Source organism: Ursus arctos, unplaced genomic scaffold (genome assembly GCF_023065955.2).
Source record: "Ursus arctos isolate Adak ecotype North America unplaced genomic scaffold, UrsArc2.0 scaffold_15, whole genome shotgun sequence".
In the NCBI taxonomy this organism is placed as follows: Eukaryota; Metazoa; Chordata; class Mammalia; order Carnivora; family Ursidae; genus Ursus; species Ursus arctos.
In genome coordinates, this window is record NW_026622819.1 from 40,522,082 (window position 1) to 40,543,920 (window position 21,839).

At 58.3% G+C, this 21,839-nt stretch overlaps 1 protein-coding gene and 1 long non-coding RNA gene across 7 annotated transcripts in view; one reads left to right on the forward strand and one right to left on the reverse strand.

The window, feature by feature from the left end:
* The window catches only part of PDGFRB (platelet derived growth factor receptor beta), a 36,584-nt gene extending 17,258 nt beyond the window's left edge, over positions 1–19,326 (reverse strand). Inside the window, exons 1-7 of one of the 5 annotated variants that reach the window (XM_026510756.4) lie at positions 19,218–19,323; positions 15,585–15,671; positions 3,963–4,008; positions 2,471–2,794; positions 1,678–1,944; positions 819–946; positions 529–703 (exon numbers count right to left, since the gene is read on the reverse strand). In XM_026510756.4, the coding sequence (XP_026366541.1) occupies positions 529–703; positions 819–946; positions 1,678–1,944; positions 2,471–2,794; positions 3,963–4,002 (934 nt within the window). In that variant the 5' untranslated portion in view covers positions 4,003–4,008; positions 15,585–15,671; positions 19,218–19,323. Of the gene's footprint in view, positions 1–528; positions 704–818; positions 947–1,677; positions 1,945–2,470; positions 2,795–3,962; positions 4,009–8,889; positions 9,023–12,402; positions 12,489–15,584; positions 15,672–19,217 lie in introns of those variants that run through there. The other 4 variants (XM_026510757.4, XM_057312254.1, XM_048224313.2 and 1 more) reach the window with 4 other exon arrangements.
* On the forward strand, positions 67–20,037 carry LOC130543711 (uncharacterized). 2 transcript variants are annotated; one of them, XR_008959220.1, is made up of 2 exons: positions 67–236; positions 17,159–20,037. It is a non-coding gene; the product is annotated as an uncharacterized LOC130543711 (long non-coding RNA). The 2 variants fall into 2 exon arrangements; XR_008959219.1 differs by lacking the exon at positions 67–236 and adding an exon at positions 14,135–15,691.
* Positions 20,038–21,839: the final 1,802 nt, after the last annotated feature.

Below are 21,839 nucleotides of genomic sequence, written 5' to 3' on the forward strand. Positions count from 1 at the left end.
GCGCCTCCTGGGGGCGGGGCATCCACTGAATGCCAAAGGAGCCCGGCCTTCCGGGGGCGGGGCTTCAGGCTTTAGGACCCGAACCAGTGACTGAGTTACCGGAGCTGGGGTTGAAGTTGGGGCTGAGAATGGACCAGGGGCTGAACTGGGGGCTGATTTTGATTTGGGGACTGGATTCGAGATTGGGACTGGACTTGTTCTCACGGAGCGTGTTCTGGCTCGGGATTGTGGCTAAGGTGAGTTGCAGTATGGTTGAATTTGAGGAAGGGGGCTACCGGGGCCTGGGATGGCAGTTGGGTTTAGCAATCGGGTTGGGGCTGAGGTTCTGGCTAGGCAGAAAGTTCACCCTGGGATTAGAGTTGGATTTGGGGCTGACACTGCGTTTTGGTTTGGGTGTATCCTGGAAATGGACTTTGGTTGGTACTGAAGCTAGAGCTGTCCCGGAATGCGGCTGACAGTACCCTGTGGCTATGATAGGGTCTAGGTCCAGCTCAGAAGGAGGGTCAGGGCTAAGCCCAAGGCACGCACCAACCACAGTGACATTGATGGACTTTTCATCTCGATGCTCATTCACGCTCTCCGATACATTGCAGATGTAGGTCCCTGAATCGCCAAGCTCAGCACTAGGGATGTGCAGGATGGAGCGTATGTGGGAGGGCATATTGAAGAGGAAGTCAGTCACTGGCTCCACCAGCCGCCCGCTCTGTAGGGACAGGTGGGGTAAGCCCCCCAGTCAGGCAGGGTCCAAGAAGTTAGGCTACAAGTCAAGATATCCATCCTTCCCTGGCCCTTCCTCCAACCCCGGGGCCCAGCATCACCTCCATGCGTGGGTATGTCCATTCGAAGTTGACCACCTCATTTCCAGTCACAATGCACATGATGGTGATGTTCTCACCCTGACGGACCACAGTCTGCACTGCATTCACTGACACATTGATGGATGACACTAATGGAGAGAGATCAGTTTAGGGCTGAGGAAGTCACCACCAGCCACCACACCAGCCCTTCAGCTTGGGGATGGGGTGGGGATTCAGAGAGGGAAGGGATGACTGGTGAGGAAGATTCATTCATTCAACAAATATTTGTTAACTATGTCCTATACACCAAGTACTATGCTAGACACTGGGACTGTAGCAGTAAACACAACAGATAAAATTCCTGCCTCGTGGAGCTGACATTCTAGAAGAGATAACAGTCTTGAATCAATGTATTCTTTGGGCATCTAAGTACAGGAGAAAGGTGTGGAGCACAAACCATGTACCAGGGAGCCTCTATCTTTAATCCTCACAATAATCCCACTAGGTGGGCAGTCATTGTTTTCCTCGTTTTTCCAGAGGGAGAAGCAGACTCTGAGAGATTATGTGCCTCGTGCAAACTCACTCAGATGGGAAGTGCGCAGCTGGGATTCAAACCCAACCAGCTCCAAGGCCTGTGCCTTTGCCTACCGCGGGGTATGGCCCAGCCCTGCCACTCACCCTCCCCATGACCTTGGGCATACTCCATCCTCTGAGTTTCAGGCTTTTCCCCTGTAGAATGGGGAAACACTACCTGCCTTCCAAGACTACAGTGAGAATCCAGTGAAAAACAGAATTGCCCACTTTGTAAGCTGGAAAGGGCTCTTCCTCTGTGGAGGACCATACTTGCGTCTGCTGAGCATCAGGCAGAAAGGGGGCTCACCCTGGAGGCTGTAGACATAGTAGGCTTCAGAATCCACTTCCTTGTCCCCGATGGTGGTTTTGCAGACATAGGTCTTGTCCTCAAAGGTACCAGAGAAGCCACGTTGGTGGTCATAGGGAATGGGCAGCGGGATATCCACTTTCTTCTCGTGCAGTGTCACCACCAGTCTCGGATCCGTCACTCGGCATGGAATTGTGATCTCAGTTATTTCCGTGAGGAAGATGAATAGTTCCTCGGGGTCGACCGGGAGAAAGCCCATCAAGGGATCTGCCAGGAGTGGGGCCAAGAATGAGGATCAGGGGAGCTGGTTTTCTGGCTAGCCCCTGAATTTCTGTGTGACTGTGAGCAGGTGCCATCCCCTCTCTGGCCTTGAGTCCTTCCCCTTACAGAATAAGGATGCTCTCAGAGGTCCCTTCAAGTTTTAACATTTGATATGGTCAGCACCAGGGTGAGAAAGAAGATAAGCCGCAAGTCGAAGGGCAGCTGGTACCCAGAGCTTGGAGAATGGGAAAGATGGGATGTGGAGGCTCCAAAGGGAGCATACTGGAACATGGTGAGAAGGCCGAGTTCTGGGGAGCCACGAATGGGGTGGGCTGGCAGGGAGCAGTCAGATCTCCAGACCCACGGGTGGGAGTGAACATACTCCTGGACTGAGCCAGGCTGGATTCCATGATCTGTCTGCATGTCTAAGCTGGCCGTGTCTCACAATGTCACTAAGCACTCGCAGCTCCCCCCAGACATGCGCAGCTGAGAGGAGAAGTCAGGGAGTGAGCGCGCAGGCGGGGGCGCTTACCTGGCACAAAGATGTAGAGCCGTTTCCGCTCCCCAGGCTCCAGCCCATGGGAGCCTTTGTAGGTGCAAAAGTATTCTCCCGTGTCTATCCCAGAGACATTGGTCAGTGTCAGTGTGCTGGAGAAGGTGCCATCCTGGGTCTTGGCCATTTTCTGCAGGGGCTCCTGGGACATCCGTTCCCACACCACCGGAGCTGGACCTGAGCAGGTCAGCACGAAGTTGCTGGAGACATTGAGGATAAGCTCTGGCCCCGGGGGTGAGATGACCAGGCCCCAGGAGGCCTGTGGGCCCAGCAGCAACAGCAGGGGCAGCAGTAGCACCTGGCCTTCGGGAGAAAAGGCATCAGATATCAGGGCACGGGAGTATCAGCACGTCTCCTCACCACTGACCCCAGGGAGGCCGTATCTGCACGCCCTTGAAGAACACACCTCCCTGATCAGACATAGACTGGAACCCATGGCTCTGAAGCCTGCTTGCCCAGCCTCCTGGCCTCCTGATCTTAGTGCCTCCAGATCCCAGCCTCAGAGTCCTCCAGCTATGCCGTGTTCAGGCTGTGGGCATGTTCTCCCGAAGGCATCAGGAAATCCTCGGGAAGCAATTCCCAGGCCTCCAGTTCCTGCATTATTTCCCAGGTCACTTTCTGAGCCCCCTCCCTGCAGCTGCCCGAGCTACCCAGGTTCCACCCAAGCCCAGAGGTGGCCGTGATTGGGGAGGGTGGGGCAAGGTAGCTCAGCGTAGGCCAGACAGGAAAGGAGAGACTCAGCAGCCCCCCCCCACCCTGCCAGGGGCTGGAGGGAACTGGGGTGGGGTGGGGGTGTCAGGTGATTGGTTCCTCTCCCCCTGCTGATGTCCTCTGGGAAGGATTCTGTAAGCCACGTCCTCCAGACCCACGGGTGCTCAGCCAGCCAGCCAGCCTCGGTAGGCTATCGGCTGGTCCCTGATGGCCAGTGACCGTTGACCGCCTGGTCGACTGCCCAGCCCCTGGAGCACCGACTGCGTGGAACAGGCACTAGTGAGGGAAGGGTGTGCTAGCAGAAGCCCAGCCAGGACTTGGGAGCTCATAGCCAGTGAGAGATCCAGGCAGGGGAGGGGAGCCCCAGACCGGAAGCAGACCAGCCAGGCTGATACCAAAGAGTGCCAAGAAGAGGCGGAACACCGGGGTGACTGTTAGCAAGTGGGGTGGGGACATTTGGTGAGGGGGCATGGGGTATGGAGGGCTGAGCAAAGGATTTGGGCTGATGGCTCTGGACAAGCAGGGGTCCACCGAGGTTTCTGAGCTGAGTAGACCGTAGAAGAAGGCCTCCACTGAGCACCCCTGGAAGGGCAGGGAACTGAGGCTCAGGAACACAGCAGCGCCCCTGGGCTCCCGGGCCCCGGTGCTAGCATGCACCACCTCTGCCCGCTCCAGGGTTCTGCTTCATGGCTCCCCGGGGGCCCCTGACCCCTTTGACGACAGGAGCTGGCATGACACTTGGAAGCCACAGCGTACCTACCTTTGAGGACAGGAGCTGGCACTGCGCTCGGAAGCTGCATGGTGTCCTGCAGAGTTAAATAGGGTCAGGGCTCAGAGTGGGCAGAGTCACTGCGAAATCGGACTTAGCACCTGGGTCCTACAGAGTAAACCCCAGCCCAGACCACCCAGCCTCCATGTCCGTGGGGCTGAAGTCAAAAGCCACCCATGTCCCATGATCAAGAGGTCACTCATGCCCAAGAGTCCCCTTTCCCCGGCACGGGGCTAGGCCTCAGGGTGCGTGGACCCTACTTTGGCTCTGCCTCTGCCTCTCTCTCTCCAGTGGCCTTGATTGAACCCGGGCCTCTCTGGGCCTTAGTTACTCTATATGTACAGTGGGAGTGGGGGACTCAGGCTGGATGGTGTCTAGGGGCCCGCCAGCTCTAACAGCCAGTCCTCGGGTGACAGTTGCAATACCAGGCTCTTATCTGCCAGGACAAATATTTGGGAAAGCGTGATGAAAGGCCTGGGGGAGCAGGAGGGGGAAAGCCAGAGCCCAGAGAACTCCCACAGGCTCCAAAAACACAACAGGAAGTGGAGGCGGCTGTGGGAAGGGAAGCGGGGGAGTCAGGGCTGCGGAATGTGGGGGGGCACCCCCATGCCTGGGCCCCCTTTACTCAGCCCCAAGCTGCACAGGGAGGCCTAGCAGAGAGGGGCCAGGGGCTGAGCCTGGGGAGGCCCCACTGCACGGCAAGACTTCAAAGGTCTTTGGAGACTATTGAATCCAGGCTCCCCACCCTCAGCGTCCAGACCGGGAAACCAAGGCTCTGGGTGGGAAAGACATTTGCGCAGGGTGACACAGCAGAGCTCGTCGTGGAGGGGAACAAAGAGACCTGGAATGATGGAGGCAGAGAGAGACAGGCGCAGAGACTGACGGGAGAAAACACGCAGTGCAGGAGGCAGCAGGAGACAGAAGCAGGGACACAGCATTAGGTGGGTCTCTGCTCCATCCCTGCCCTTGGCAGCCCCATCTGAGGATCCCAGATAACCACCAGTAGCCAAGCTTGCGAGGGTCTGCCTGCAGCATCAATAGGAAGGAGACCAGACGTGGACAGGGGTCATGGAGCAAGAAACATGGGACGTGACGACGTGACCAGACACAGGGAGCCTCCCGTGCCGCGGGTCTGCTGACTTCCCTGAGCGGCTGCCCAGCCAGGCCCGGCTCCTCAGGCCACACCCAGGTTGCCCCCACTCCACTCCCCATCACAGCCCTTTACTTTCCAGTCCAGGGCTGGGCTCCGGGTCTGAGCCCCCTTGGGGCTGCCTCCTGCGCCATCACTCTGTGTCCTCAGTCTCCAGCTGTGAAAATGGGATGATGGGGAGTGTGCCACCACTGATGCGGGGCCGCAGGCTCAGCTCTGCCCAGCACCCCAAGAAGCTCTCTGGTTAGCTCTGCTCTGCCTTTCCTCCTTCTCCCCGTCCCTTCGTCCCTTCGGACCGGCCTGCCTGAGGGTCTCCTCATTCCTCCCCTTTCCTCTCTCTCAGCTGTTCCAGACCCGAAGCCCAGCCCTTCCACAGCACCCCCACTCCCATCCCTCCTGCCCCAGCTCCTCCAGCTGGATGCCAGTCTTCTGCCAGCAGGAGTGAGCCGTGCCGAGGCAGAGCCAGCAGCCCCCACAGAGGCCCATCTGCCCCTCGGTGGGTGCCCCTCCTGCTCCCCCTTCCTGCCTGAAATCTCAGCCAAAGAAAATCATTAGCAGCCCAGGCTGGGGGAGGGGGTCATTTCAGCCTCCCCGCCCCTCCCCTCCCAGCCTCCCTGGCTGGCCACACTGTTTATTATTCTAAAGGAGGAATTTGGTCGGCTGGCCTGGAGATGGGAGGTCACTGCAACCAGGGCTGGCCTGGCTCTGGAAGGCTGGGCCTTGTAGGCTGGGCCCCCAGCTCCCCTGACCCTGGCTCCTCCCTACTGGGCCTGGGGCTGGGGGCAGCTCAGAGTCTCTGAGACTCTGAGCAAGGAGGGGACTTCTTGAACAGGCAGCGGCCCAGAGAGGGACAGAATTATGGCCTAGTCACACAGTGAAAAGGCAGAATCAGACTAGGGAGAGGATAGGGTGGGCAGAAGAGCTCAGGTCGAGTGTAGATGCCCCAGGGATATTGGAATGACTTCTCCCTCTAGGAAATGACCATTTTGGCTCCAGTCACAAGGGACCTCAGACTCACTTGAGACTCAGCAAATCTCCCGCCTCCTCTGGGACTCAAGTTTCCCCCCATGAATATAGGAAGAGGTTTGGATGGGACAACTCTAAGAGCTACCCCTGTTCTAAGACTGTGTTTTTGACTGGCCAGAGAGAAGGTTCTGGTCACTGTTATTCCTGCTAGGGTGGTTTAGGGAAGTGAGGGCCAATGAGAAGGAGGGGGCTACATTACTGAGCCTGGAGTCATTTGAGAATCCACAACCCATCTCATGCCACAGGTTGAATTTCCTAACCATTTGGTCACAGACATGCTGTGTGGACTTTGACAAATCGCTTCCCTCTCTGGGCCTCACTTTTCCCATCTCTACAATTAGGAGTCAGCCGGTCTTTCAAGGGGACTTTGAGACAAATAAACGGGTAATATGGAAACCCAGGAGGCCGCAAGAGGAAGGGTGGCGTGGACAACAGGAGGACGGGGAAGAACGAGAGTAGAGTTTGGGGGCACCCAGCCTAACCTCCCGGGGCCATCTCAGATGACTCCCTGATACCCCCAATTATTTACCCAATGTCTTATGGACCTCTGTGCTTCTCAGAGGCTGTTGTGGTGCCAGCCAACCCCAGAGAGGCCCAAGCAGCTAATTTGGAGGTTGTGGGCTTGTGACAACTTCCCCTTCTTCATGGGGAGGCCTGCACTCCGGGGAGAAGTCACCTGGTGCAAGGCAGACATCACAGTCAGGATGCCGGCACCCTCCTACCTGCCGTACTCTCCTGCCTGGGGAGCCCCTGAAGCAGAGAGAGGGAGGGGACTCTCAAGGATCCCCCCTTTGCCCATGAGGAGAGCGCTGAGTACCAGGAAGACCTCATGGTTCCTCTTATTTTGGCCAGGTGGGGGGAGGTCGGGAACAGAGGTCCAAAGATGGCGTCATTGCCCCACTCCTCACAGTGAATCAGAAGGATCTGCTTGGGGGAGCAGAATGTGGACCCCAAGTCCGGGGAGCCGGCATGCTTGGGGAATCATTCTGAGCCCAGCCTTCTGTCTTTCCAGCTCCTATGAGTCTCCACTTCTTTCCCACCACCTTAATCTAAATAAATCCAGTCCCTCTTGGCCACATCCGCCAGCAGCAGCTTTCCTCCCTCGGGGTCCTGAGACTCCCACGACACAGGGAGGCCAGGGAGGAGGGCCTCCGTGGCTGCCGGCGAGGGAGGCCTGCACACGGCCAGCATGTGCACACACGCCACAGAGCCCCGCCTACGCACTCACTCACACGCTGCTCAGAAACACACCCTTGTGCGCCGGGCCATGTGTGTGCCCAGCCCTCCCGCAGGCACGGCACATGTGTGTGCCCACACAAAACCCACGTGCACAGAGCTCCCGCGGCGCCGGCACACATGGCTGCACACGCGCACACGGCTCAGACTGCTGCCCGCGCACTCTCTCACACGCCCATGGGCGGGGCGCACGCGTGCCACAAGTCACATGCGTACCCAGCCCCGGCCAAGCTGCGCACGTGCAGGAGGCCTGTGTGCACACAGGCACCAACACACCTGAACACAGCCACAACACCCAACACAAGCCAGTGTTCCTCAGCCAACTCTGTGAGATAGATGCAAGGGTATTCCTGTTTTAGGTGGGGAAACTGAGGCAGCGAGCACTTAGGGAACTTACCTAGGAATGCAGAGCAGAGAGTGAACCTCGGCAGAGTGCTCTGTGCCAGCCTGTGCCACCGCCTTCTGTGTTTGGGCTGGGGACAAGGCGGCGGGGGCTGACGGAGACAGACGGCGTTGAGGCTGGTTTAGCAGAGAGGCGACGGGACTTGGTGAAAGATGCTGGGGGGCTGGAGTGAGAGGTAGCTTGCAGGAGCCCCCACTCCTGATTATGACTTGGAATACTGGAATACGGGGAGGGGGGCAGGCGTGTGTGTGTGTGTGTGTGTGTGTGTGTGTGTGTGTGTGAGTGTGTGTGTTGGGGACACAATGTCATTTTCTGAGACGAGAATGAGGCAAAGGGGCAGGAATGAGAGCTGCTTTAGGGTTTGGAGGGGCTGTGGGCACCTGAGTGGACAGAGGGACCCTCCATCTGGAGGCAGGGAACAGTCTGGGCAGAAGAGCAGCGAGGTGGGGATGGCAGGAAGCCCTGCTGCAGGGAGGAGGGCGGTGTTGGGGCAGGCAGTCTCGGGCCAAGGGTGCTCTGAATAAGCAAGATGCCAGAGGGAGGAGGAGGCCTAGCTACGGAGTCACGGGGTTGGAGTCATGGAATATCAGAGCTCCACAGCCCTCAGGGATCATCTATCCAATCCAACCCTCTTCCTGTGCCCATTGTACAGGGGGGGAAACTGAGGCTTAGAGAAAAACAGAGACGGGTGCCAGTGTTTTGACCTAGGCAAGCCAGACTCAGGTAGGTGGCCAATGGGGCGCTGAACCTGACCGGGCAGCCCTGGCTCCAGTCCCAGCTCGGATGTGAGGCTGGTGGCTCAAGACCCAGGGTTCGGACTACATCCACTGCCCACCCTGTTCCCACAGAACGCCCCCTGCCCCCTGTCCACACATGGACCTCTATGTCAGTCACTTTCCCTGTGCTGTCCCTCCCAGGCAGGGAATGGGGACGGAGCCTCAGAGGAGGGGGCTCCCTTAGGTGCAGGCAGAAGTGGGATGCTGCCGGCAGCCTCGTCCTCTCTTCTGTGCTCCCCTCGCCACTCTGCGTCCCCGGGACCAACCGGGGCGGATCCCTGACTGGGAACAAGGGGATGCGGTTCTAGCCCCAGCTCTGTCACCCACCTATCGTGCCGCCGTGCCCCTTGCTGAGCCTTGGTCTTCCCATCTGTACACAGGGAGGGCAGGGCCGTCCTGGATGCTCTTCCAGGGCTGACAGGCTGTGGCTCGCAGGACCCTCCTTGGGGAAGGCGGCTATGCAATGTTGGAATGCTGGGGTGGGGGTGGGGTGCCGGGGAGGGGCCCTGGCCTGGATGTCATGACTCAGCTCAGAGAAGACAGCCAGCCTTAGGCCTGGGAGTGTGTGGGGGCAAGAGGCGTCTGGAGGCAGGGACCGAGTCCTCCCTCCAGCAGCTGGGAGAGCGCATGAGCGAGGGCCGCACCAGCTGGACCTGGCAGAGGGTGGCCCGTGTGGCCTTCCTCCAAGTGGGCTGAGACGTAGGTGCGCTCTTGCAGCCCGGGCAGAGGACCTTCATCCCGGGAGCCAGGGAGGACCGTAGGGGCCACTGGGTAGGGAGACGGTGGGGGTAGAAGCCTGGGAAGGGGCTGAGGCTGTGGGGCTCCCACCTGCCACCCTCAATCCTAAGCCCCACTCCTGTGTGTCGATAAATGCTCACCATTCCACCTCTACGCAGTGAGTCCCTCCCCAAGCCTGAGGACCACATCCAGGCCAGAGAGAGAGCAACCTGGCCCAACTCGCTCAGCGACGCAGCTCGGTCACCCGGGCCTTACTCTGCCACGCTGCTCTAGACCCAGAGGACCTTCAGGTTCCCTGGTACCTACGCGGTCCCCCAAACAAAGCAGCAGAAATCTGCTAAGTTGGGGCCTGGCATGGACTCTAGCCGTTCTGGGAGTCCAAGTGCATAGACTAACAGTGCCAGCTCCATGGGCTGGCATTCTGATCCCCTCCCCAGGCCCCTCCAGCACCAGCTTGGTCGCCTCTGGCTGTCCCGTTGCACCGTCCCCCTCTGTCTCCCCACCTCCAGTCTGTCCCCTCCGGCCTGTTCTCACACCGCAACCAGGGGAACCTTCTGAAATACCTATCTGATCACGTGCTCCCCTGGCACCTCCGTGGCTCCCCAGTGCCCCTAGGAATGGGCTGACTTCTTAGCTCAGCCTTTGAGAAACAAGGTGCCCTGGGCCTGCCAGCAGCTCATCATGACTGAGGAAGGGAGGTCGCTGCCCTCCCGGCTCCCCAGGGCCCAAGGGAGGCCCCCACACTCGTCACTCACTCTGTGTTCCTCTCCCCAGGAGGCCTCCCCAGGGACACAATGGAAAGAAATGACCTATTTTCTGGAAGTTCAAAATAAAACGAAACATCTGTCTGGATCCGAGCCAGGCTGATAAAGAACGGACTGAGTCCCCCCAGCCTGAGCACCCCCCTCCTGCCACACACCCCCTCACCCGCCAGAGTGTGTGCTTGCGGGTGGGGGATAACGCAGGCCCGGGTACTTGGAACAGCTCGTGGGAAAGCTCTCAGTGTGTGCTTCACGGCCACTGGGGGCCCAGGGGAGGGGGCCTGGGTCCCCCCACAGGCTGAGAACCGTCCTGAGAAGGAGGTCAGTGAGGGAGGGAGGCCCGCGTGCTCCCGTTCACCCGCCTGCTGAGCAAACACTTCCTGCCTCCTCCGGCGCCTCGCTGGCCTCCCTGCTCGTCCCCCAGGGCTGCCCACCTCCACCCCCAGGCCTCTGCGCAGGCCCCGTGGATCCCTGGACCCGAGTGCTCTGGAGCCCATCTGGACCCCCCGGAGCCCCTGCCAAAGGGAACAAGGAGCTAGCAGGCTTGAAAACAACAGGAAGAATAGCTCTCTCTTAGTTTGTGCCACCCGATACCTGGGCTAAGCTGTTTATGTGAATGACCTCAGAACAGCCCATGACCTCCGGGTCGCTGCTCCCTTTCACGGATGAGGAAAGCAAGGCGCAGAGCGGTGAAATCACTTGCCCATGGTCACGGAGCTTGCCAGTGGTGGAGCCAGCGCTCAGTCCTGGGCAGACTGACCCCAGAGCAGGCTGGCTCCACGCGCACGTAACAGCCTCCCTAAGGCGGGAGGTAAAGATGACAAAGCCAGGCCTGGCGCACAGCACAGGCTCAGTCCGTGAGCCACACCCGCCTTGTTCTTTCCCCTCTGCTTCCTGACCTCTCCTGGGGGCCCAGGCTCTCCTTGTAGCGGGCTGAGCCTGAAGCTGAAGAACAAGGCCGGAGTCACACCACCTTTCACAGAGCCCGCGACCTTGGGGCCGGAAGGGGCCCCAAATACTCACGTCTCCCCCTCCCTCTCTGCAAACCAAGGGGTTGCCCAGTCCACAATGGCACACCTCCCATGGCCAGGGTCTCATCACCCCATCCGTAACCCAGTCCGTCCTTGGACGGCTCAGGACCCTCAGAGGTCAGGCTGTTCAAACATGTTCATTACATGGGGGATTTTGTTTTGTCCCCACAACAGTCCTGTGACAGTCATTATTTCCCTTTCATGAGGAGGAAACTGAGTCTCAGAGAGGTCTGGTAGCTTGCCCAAAGTGACACAGCCAGGAAGCCGTGAAGATGGGATACAAACTCGGGCTTGTCTGACTCCAAACCTGTCTTCCTGACCGTCACGACAGACTGCCTGTCTCCCGCCCAGAAACAGGTCTGTCCTCAGGGAAACAGGACGAAATGAGTTTATCCTCATGGGGTTCATACAGAATCCAGGCTCTCAAGGACTGAAGGATCCTGAGGTCAGAGTCCTAGCCTTCCCCTGCTGAGCTGCAGAGTGAGCGAGGGGCCTGCCCTAGCTCACCCAGTCATTTGAAAGTCAGGCCAGGGCTAGCTCAGATCCTTCCTGCAACTTCACTGCAGAGCCTGAGGGTCAGCGCGTGGTTGAGGAGAGGAGTCCTCGCAGAGGACAGCCTGGGCCTGGCAGGAGCCGTGCCCGAGCAGTAGCTGGCCTGCCCTGAGGCCTGTCCCGACGGCCTCCGAGAAGGAGCATCCAGGCCGTCAGGCTAGGTGTGTGGCCGGCTCTGCCACAGGCCCGCTGTGCTCGGGGTCCAGGCCTGCCCCTGCCGGGGCCCCCGCACCTCGGCTGCTGCAGAGTTCTGGGCCTCCACCAACCCTCGCTGCCCTCCCTGCACCGCCTCCCCTGCCCCCCAGAGCCTCATCTCCGGCCGGTGCCATGGCAACGGAGAGCCCAGGTCCTGGCAGCCGAAGGAGCCCCTGAGAGGGGTCCCGGGCTGAGGCTGGGGAGGGGGGTGCGGCGGATGCAGACAAGTAAACCTTCTGTTCCCCGGGCTGCTGCCAGCCCGGGATCAGCCCTGGGCCGGGGTGGGGGCCGCAAATAGAATGGGTTCTCAGAGCCAAGTGGGCAGGGGGCAGGCAGGCCTCAGGCTGTTTGTCCTGACCCACCAGCACGTGGCCTGCCCCCACCAGCCCCGAGCCCCAGCCCGCAGGCGGGCAGAGCGAGTTGGCTAACGAGAAGCCCTGCCATTAACTGGGGCCAATACGGAGCATTGAGATTCCCCTCAGAGCCCTTGGGGCAGCAGAGCCAGAGGGGAGAAAACTCCCACATTCCGCTTCCCTCTCCCTTTCTCAGCGTCTGTCTCTCACCACTGTCTCCAGTCCTGCGCCCCGATTCTCCCACAGACGGTCGCTCCGCTTCTCTGGGCCTCAGAGTTCCCATCTGGAAGTCGGGGCTCGTCACTGAGCTGGGGAGACCACTGAATGAGTTCATACAAGTAAAATGCTTAGAACAGGGCCTGGCAGACAGCCCTGTGCCAAGTCAGTGGCCTCGTTCTTCTTTCTTCGCTCACGGGAGAGTAAGTCACTCACTCACTCGTCTGGCCAGTGAGCGCACAGCCCAGGCCCCCCGGGCCAGGCTTGTCAGCAAAGGGACGCCTGTGATAAATGAGATGGTGGGAAAGCACCCACCAGAAGGACCCCTTAGGAGGGGGCGGCTGCATGCTATAGATGGTACCACCCGCAGGCTCAGCGGGCAGGGGGCAGGGGGTGACTCCTAGCACAGTCAGGGATTTAAAGGCCCACCCAGGACCAGAACCCAAGTTCAATGACTCCCAGTCCCCTGTCTGCCAACCACTTCCTTCCTGTACCTTTGCTTTAGTCCCTTCAGTTGATTCCCCACAAATGAGCAAACACACCTAACAATTTTTTCAGACGCCTCCAAATTCCTAATACAGAATTAGGCTTATGGTAGATGCTTAATAGATGCTTACACACCATAAGGGATCCAATAGCCTTGTAGGGTCAGCCCTTCTGGTCTTCAGGCCTGGGGCCTCAGCTGTCCCCTAATACCTTGGGGTTCGCTAGGCTGGGAAGCTGGCATGGGCAGCCAATGGGGACTCTTGCCCTCCAGGGTGGCGATGGGATGGGCTAGATTAGAGGGCAAAAGGGGGCCCCGATGCCAGCAAACTGTGCCTGATGCCACCCAGGGCACCAAAAGCACATGGGGGCCCAGCCAGGCCAAGTACAGCAGTCCCGCTCTGAAGCCACTTAATCCAGGTCCAAGTTAAGTCCCAGTTCTCCTACCTTGTAACTGCATGACCTCTCTGACTTTAACTTCCCTGAGTCCCAGTTTCCAGGAAAATGGCACAAGAGACTTCCTTGTCCATTGCTGTGAGGAGTGGCAATGATGATGAAACGCACCTGTCACATAACAGGTGCTCAGTAATGGCACGTGTCATGAGTATGGGATTCTTTCAGTGGGGAAGGGGCGGCCTCCAGCTCGGCCTCCAGAGTTCAGTTGGGTTCTTTGGTGGGTGATGCCAGGGAAGGGTATTCCACAGCGGCTCTGTGTGGGGAGTGAGAGATCTCAGGGCATCTGGGAAAATAGCAGGGGAGAACTCTGATGTCAGAAATCAGGGCTCTGTAGCACAGAGGTAGGGAAGGGCTCACGCCTGACCCAACGAAGGAATGCAGAGGTCACTTTGGGAAAGGCTTGGGGTCCTGGGTGAGGACTTAGGCTTTGCCCCGGAGGCACCAGGAAGCCAACTTTTCTGGGCATTGATAGTGGGGTAGGGGGCTACCGGCTGCTGGTCGGGTGGCAATAACAGTCTGACTCCAACTCCAAGCACTGTGGGAGGAGGGAGCCCCTGCCCTCAAACAGGAGTGACAGGCACAGGTTAGCATCTGTGGAAGGGCGTGGGTTAGAACGGGGACGGTGGCGGCAGCGAGGCCAGTTTCGGGTATGAGACCGTCTCAAACCCTACCTCAAGTCCCTGGCAGAACCAGCTATATAATTTGTGGGGCCAAATGCAAAATGGACATGCAGGGCCCCTGGTTCCAAAATTATTAAGAATTGCAAGCGTGGAGCACCATCCCTGCGCCCTGGACTAAAAGGGAGGCCAACTGGCCAGCCGGCCAGCCAGCAGCGTGTTTCTCCGTCTCTCCCATGCATTATTTATCACTACAGCACCTACCCATTCAGCAGACAGGCCACGGCCCAGGATCCGATAAGGGTATGAATACAGGTGGGAGGGGGTAGCCCACAGTCTACTGCATCAGACGTGAGCTTTTCCCTTCAAGCCCCGTGCCCCAAGCTACAGCTGCGACAGGCTTGTAAAACTGAGCCCTGCCCTGTGGACTCACCCTGGAACCCCCCATGCCCAACTGAGGCTCAGCTTCAGGGGTGGAGACTGACCCGCCAGCTGGTTCTACTTCCCAAGAAGGAAGGCTACTAGGGCGGCAAGGAGGGTTTGAAACAGCCACAGAAACCTGGCAGGGGCTAAGCGCAAAGCGGGATGGAACATCTGGGGTCACTGAGCTGCCCCCCTGGCCTCCCCCTCACTTATATAAAAGGAAATCATGGCCACAATGGAGAAGTGACGTGGGGAGAGCTCTGGGTCCACAAAACTATCCTGGGGGGTTTCCACCCCTCATGGAAATGGCATTTCCTCTTCAGCCCAGACTCTGCCCTGTGACCTCAGCCCAGGGAGAACTGGGGCTGAGGGAGCCTCGGATCACAGAGGTGGATGGGGAGGACACAGCACGTGCTTGGCGGGGTCCCGGGCTCAGTGCTACCACTGACCCTCTGTACGACTGGACCTCTCTTCTGGACCAGCCCTTCTCTGGACCTCAGTTTCCCACCCGTACAAGGCGGCAGTGGAACCAGGTGACCCCCCCAGAGTCATTTTCATCTCTGACCTTCAAGAACTGACTCCCTGGCCCTGCTGCCCCCACTGCCCCCACTTCCCAAGGGACGATCATTCCCATCACAGGGCGGAGAAGCTGGTACCGCGGGCAGATGAAAGGTTTCAGGCACCTGAGACATCAAACAGCCCCGATCCGAAGCGAGGAGAGAGGGCGGTAATGCGATTCACTTTGACTTTCAGCCTCCTGCACTAAGCTGGGGGCAGGGTGCCCCAGAAAGCATCTGGGAAGGGGGGGTCCCCGGGATGAGGGTCTGGGGGTTCAGGAAGCCCTTTGGACTGCGGCTCCAGGTCTGACGTCTCGGGAGGGTCTTAAGGTGGCCCCTACACTAGAAGCGACACGTGTATAAATTCCACACCTGCTCCCACCCGGACCCCGCATCGGCTCTCACTTCTGGACCCCACCGTTTGTCCATCCACCACTGGGCCAAAGGCCTTCTTCTTAAAATCAGAGCATATGAGATTCAAAAAATCGGCATTGGTAGGGGCCTAAAGGCTCACAGCATCCATGCATACACACCCCGACAGGCACATCTTCCGACCCTCCTTCCTCTGTACCCCGGGAAAATGGACAGTGGGCTCTGCAGGAACATGCCCTGGAGCTCCCCAAGAAACTGAGTGCATTACCGAATGGGCCGCTCTAACTGTAGGAAGTCTCTCCTCTTTATTGCAGGTTACAGTTCTCCATTAGTGGTCATCGATCCTGACCTCTTTCTGTAACGGGTGAAGAAGGGGTAAGAAAAAATCCTTTCATTGTGAAGTTAAATATGCATGATGCCTGAATACACAACAGGGCTTGTGTGGCTGCCAGTCCGGGCTGGCGTGGCTTGGAATCCTGGAATTGTTTTAGGCCTGGAAGGAGCTCAGAGATCATCTTGTTCAACCTCCTGGTCTTACTGATGGGAAAACTGAGGCCCAGAGAGGGCCTGACTCAGCCACAGTCACACAGGATGGGTTCCAGGGTCTGACGACCACCTCTGAAACTCCAAGGGGCCCCCACAGCTGAGGCACATTCTCAGAGTTTATGCTGGGTCCCCAAGGATGGCCCGTGACCCACTCAGCCTCTCCTCTAGGGCTCCAGAGTCACAAACACCGGGATGCGAACCCCAGCTCTACCACCTCCTAGCTGTGGGACCTTGGGCAACTGACTTAACCTCTCTGAGCTTCTCCTCATCTGTAAAACAGAGAGAGTTTATATCTGCTCCTGGAGGTTGCTGTGATGATTATATTAGTTTGGCAAATATTTATTAAGCACTTTCTGAATGCTGGGCCTGTTCAAAGCCCCAAGGAGCACAGCAGTGAACTTCACAGTAATGGGATGGGAGGCACAAGGAAAGCACTCAGGGATTGCTGGTCCCTGTGTTCTCGCCCTGCCCACACTGCTCCCCGGCTGAGGAGCTATGAACTCTGCCTCGGGGAGGCCCCCGGGAAGGCCAATGGAAAACAATGGAGGGAGATCTCCCCACATTCCGAGGGCCCACTGCCCCAGGGTTCTGAAACATGTGCAAGGGAGTAAGATGGGCACAGAGGGCATTTCAGGGCAGTCTAGAGACCCTCTCCTACCTTCCTCCCTCCCCACCACACTCAGCAGTCCATCCTGAGCAAACACCAAGTCCCCTCCTCCGGTCCCGAAGGCAGCTGGTCTCAGAGCCAGACTGCGCCTGGAAGGTGGAAGTGGACTTTTAGAATACCCATGGTGTCCAGGTCCCTTCTGTTGGCATAACCCTTTTTTGGATCCCAGACTAATTTCACTGCCAAGTCCTGTGCAGGAGGAAGGGAGAGCAGTGGCCCTCTCTTAGCCAATGATCATTAGGTCCAGCCCTGCCAAGTGCAAGAACCACTAAACGCCTTACCTATGTTACACTCACAGAGCCTACATGCCTCCCTGCGGCTTGCAGAGGAGGGGACTGATGCCAAGAGCGACAAAGCGCTGGCCCAGGGGCATACAGTCATCCAGGAGCCAACTAGGGATTAATGCACAGTCTTCTGATGCCCAAACCTGATGGGGTTTACCCATGGTGCCCACTGCCCTGCAGATGTGGATGCCACCCAGAAAAAGGACGTGGGGACCGAGGTTGGCCATACAGGGAACTTGAGTCGAGCCAGGGCAAACGCCAGGTCTCCTGACTCTGAATCCACGGTGCTTTCCACGGCCCCATATCTGTGGGCAATTACCAGCCTCAGCTCTTCTTCCCACACAGGAGGGAGGGCCACCTGATCGCCACTAGAGGGAAGGTGCTGGCCAGATGGTCTCCTTCCTCACTCGGGACCAGGCCAGGCTCCGGGTGGACCTGGGAGCAGCTGGGACCTGATGCTGAACTTACTGCGGTGGAAGGTGCTGGAGCCAGAAGCAGCCTCTGTGGGAGGATGGAGACGCTCTCCCTTCTGACCTGGGCTCTCCTGGGTAGCAAGGGGTTAAGTCTTTGGTTTCAAGCAGACCTCGGCCTAAGTACCAACTCTGACTGCTCTGACTGTGTGACACTGGGAAAGTCACATATCCTCTCTGAGCCTTGGCTTTTCCTTGTCTACAAAATAGGGGTAACGACAATGGGGATTCCCGAGAGCTGCTGTGGGGGTTCCAAGGTGTGTGGGGTCGCAGGCTCTGCGCCTGGCACAGGGCAAGCGCTCCACGGCAGTGACCAACATGGCCCTCCATCCCCGAGTTCTGTGCGTCGAGAGCCTCTGGCACGGGGGCAGGGGAGGACTGCGTGACTTCAGATATATTGCTAGAGGCTTCTGTGCACTCTGGGGTGGCAGACAGGCCGGGACACTCTTCCCCATTTGACATAGAGAAATACAGTCTGGAGGGAAGTGTAATGTTCTGAAAGGGCACCTGAGGGAAGGGAGGGCCTGGTTCTGGTCTCACATTCGGGAACAGAAAGTCTTCAGTGAGCCCCTCCTACCTTTCACTGGCACATTTGCTCAGTTTCACTGCCCAAGCAGGCATGCTGGGGACAGAACACAAGATGGGGAAACCTGGGGCCCGAATGAGCTCTGATGTGCACACAGAGCACAAAAAGGAAGAGAAGGCCAAGTAACCAGGCAAAGGGCATGGCAAGTGCTTAGAAGACTGGAAGAACCCCGGAAGGCTGCCTGGAGGAGGTGAAGTAGGGAAGGTCCTTGAAGGAAAATGGAGGTGATGAGGAAGGGCGTTCTCACAGGCAGGATTGTGTGTTCTCCTCCTGGGAACCCTGGGATCTGAATGGCAGGAACACAAGGCCCAAGCTTGGAGAAATGGGGCAGGGAGCTTATTCTCCCCCCCAGCTCTGCCACTTACTAGCCCTGTGATACAGTTCGGTAGCCGCTGTGAACCTCACGCGTAAAACCGACATGCCTGCCTCGGAGCTACTGGTGAGTTACATGAGATCGTGCCCATAAAGCACACCGCGCACCCCCGGCATGCAGTAGGTGTCAATCAGCGGCAGCTGCTATTAGGAGCTGGGGCTTTCTATAGGGGGGAATCAACGAAGGAATCGCAATCAGATTCATGTTTTAGGATGAAGTAAAAGCAGCGTCCGGAAGGAGGGAGGCAGCAAGGCAGCCTGAGGAGCGGCCTGGGTCCAGAGTGAAGAGCCCAGCAACCGACTCCCCCTTCTTCACAGAGGGGCCCCCCACATCTGATGGCCGGTCCCAGGCCCCCAGCCCTACAGCCCCAGCTGCGTGACCGTGACCACTCGGCTAGGCCTGCCACAGCTCCCTTGCCTTCGCGCTTTCCCAGCCACTGGGGGTTTGGAAGGACATCTTAGGAATCTGGAAAATTTGCAAATCCATTTAAATCCCCAGAGGTTGCCTGGCGGCTGACTGGCCAAGAGCCAGACAGATTCTTAAGGACAAGGCTTGCACCCAGAGACAGGGGCCATGGTTCTGAGGTCCCCTATCCCCTGCGAGATTCCCCTTTCCGTGGACCCTGCTTGCTGCCTCCCAACTCCCCCCTCAAGCTTCTTCCAGCTCTCTCCGACTCCCTCAGGCAGTGCTTTGTTTTGGAAGCCCTCAGTCTGCACCCAGAAACTTCTGGGGTTCATTTGATGAAAGCAGGGGGCAGCAGGGTTGTGGAGACCAAGGCCACCCACTCCAGAAGCAGCCAGAGCAGGAGAGGAGAGAACTGGCTCCTCCAGGCCTGACGTCGCCCATAGCCTCCCGGCCTCCTCCCATCTGGTTTTGTTAAAAATATTTTCCATTTTTTGACCTACCCAAGAAGGCACAGACTGGAGCAAGGGGACAGGACAAGGGGCTGGGGATCCGCCTTCCCCCAGCACTTACCTTGCTGCTGATGCCTTCTGGTGTGGGCACAGTCCTGAGCTCTGGGCTGTCACCCCCTCCAGGAAGTCCTCCTCACTGACCTCTCATTAACAGAAAGACTTTGTCGGACCCCAAATGGGGCAGAGGCTGGGCAGAAGAGCAGGGAGGACAGCTGCAGTCTCCAGGAGCCTCAGGAGAATGGAGGGAGTGGGGGGCTGCAGGGGTGAGGAGTGGCCTCACTCCCAAAGCATCCTTCTGGAGGAGCAGGGCTGCCAGGAGGGGCCGCCCTGGGTCTGGCCGGCTGTGCTGCCGGCTCGGGCTGCTGCCCGGCACCGCTGGCCAGAGGGGCCGGGTTCTCTCCTTTCTGTCCTCCTCTCTGCCTCCAACTTGTTCACAGAGGGATCCTGGGTCCCAGACGGGATGGGCAGGGACTGCGGGCGCTGGCAGCCCCACGAGCTCACACCACTGTGGGCTTCCCTGCCCCCCCCCCCACTTTGGGGGAAAGGCTGCAGGGCAGCCTCTGATTGGCTCAGCTGCGAGAAGGGGGGTGAGGGGGCGGGGAAGGTGGACGCGTGTGTCTGTTTTCAATTTCAGTTTCTTCCCCCCTCTCTTTCTTTTCCCCCAAGTTTCTTGTTTTTCTTCCTTTTTTCCCCTCTGCTTGCTCCCTCCGTCGCCGGCTCTCTCAGGATGTGAGGGGATGTTTAGAAATTCCGCAGCCCACGCCAACCGCTGAGTCACTTTTATTAAAAAGTGGCCTGGCCCCACCTCCCGTGGCACCTGGGGCGGACGCCCTTCTCCGTGCCTCAGTTTCCCCATCTATAAAGGCAGCTCTGATCACCTATATGACTGATTCAGGTGACATCCATTTATCGAACAAGCACATTGAGCACCTACTATGTGCCGGACACTGCTGGGTGTTGGGAATGCGGTAGTAAGACGCAGTCCGACTCCAGGGCTGCCCAGGCTGGCGGGAGAGACAACGATGCACAGGCAGGTCCCCAAAGAAGGGCAGGGGGGCTGAGAGTGCCTTTAACTGACACTTTCTGGTTATCAGTCACTTTTCAGAAGAAGAAACCCAAGGCGCTGGCATGAATGGGCACAGAGAGGGAGGGAGCCCTGCCCGATGTCACCCAGCGTACTTCAGATTCAAACATATCCCTTCCTATCATCATCTCACAGCCCCACGAGTCGCAGGAAAGGATTATTTCCCCATTTTATAGACAATGAAATGGAAGCCCAGAGGAGTGAGCTGAGCTTCCCGAGCTTACGCAGCAAGGGCAGAATTGGGTCTCCTAGTTAGATGATGGAACAGACACGGGTGATCTGACCCTTGTGGGAGCCCCACACTGCAGAGCAGACTGGGGCCTACCTTCTTCCTAGGGACCCTTTCCCTGCCTCTCATTCACTCACCCAACAGGTATGTTCGAGGACCTGCTACTGTTCCATTGCCAGCCTCTTGCCCTCCCTTCCCTACTAAGGTCTGCCAAGGCTCCTCCAAAACCTAGTTGGACCTCTCGTCCCCCCCACTTAGTCCACCTCATTTCCTCAGATCAGAAGACGTCTCTAGTCACAGACTCCTGGCCCTTAGATGCCTGAATGATCATTTTAAAAGGGTTTAGAGAGGTGAGGTGAGTCACCTCTGCCCTGACACCGCATACACAGGGAAACTGAGTCCCAGAGAGGGAAAGAAAAGAGTCCCAGGTCACGCAGGTAGAGCCTGACTTTGCCCAGGGCTCCTTCTGTCTCACCCGCTGCCCCTCTGTCTACCCCCTTCTTCTCCTGGGCCTCACCTTGGGCCCCTGTTCACAGGGCAGGAGTGTTTGCCTGAGGTGGGATCTTATGCCAACCCCAATAGCGTATCTTGAGGTCATTTCTTAGTCTGATCTGAGTGGGGACTGCTCAGCAGAGCATCTGGGCTGGGTCACACAGAGGGGAAAGGGTCCTCAGACTGGTCCTAAGCTATGGGACTGATTATCAGTCACTTATCAGAGAGGGGTCCCAGCCCAGCGTGGTAGCAGTGGGGCCATAGGGGATTACAGGGGATCTCCAAAGAGCACAGGGTCAGGCCTACACGGGAATTTCTTATGCCTGAAGACTCTGCGAGTCTTTGCAACTCCTAGCATTTGCCTTGGCCATTCATCTCCAAAGCCTTGACCTACTGCTAGGATCAGAACAGCTCCAGGCGTGGGGGTGATCAAGGAGGCATTTCAACCCCTAATCCCGCCCAGCTCCCCCACCCCCAAACAAGTCTGGGAGTGAGGTGATGCAGCTGTGGAGTTGCTGTGTGGCCTTGGATAGATACCTTCTCCTCTCTGAGCCTCAGTTTCCCACCTGTACATAACAGGGTTGAACTCACTCTACTGGGAGGCCCTTGGGATGCTCTGTTTACAAGTGTCTTAGAGTTGGGCTCTAGCTAGGGAGAGAAAGCTGGTGGGCCCCAGGGCAAGGGGACAGCTGGGGGCCAGAGTTGCAGCACAGAGGGGAGGGGGTGGCTGGTGGTGGCTCCCCCGGGAAGTTGGCGGCGGCCGGTTTCCGGCCAGCCCAGCCGTCCGGCTGGCCCATCTGGAATCACTTAGCCCCTACCACCATTAACCCTTGGCAGGCACCAGGGCTGCTCTGCCTCCTCTCAGCTGAGATGCGGCG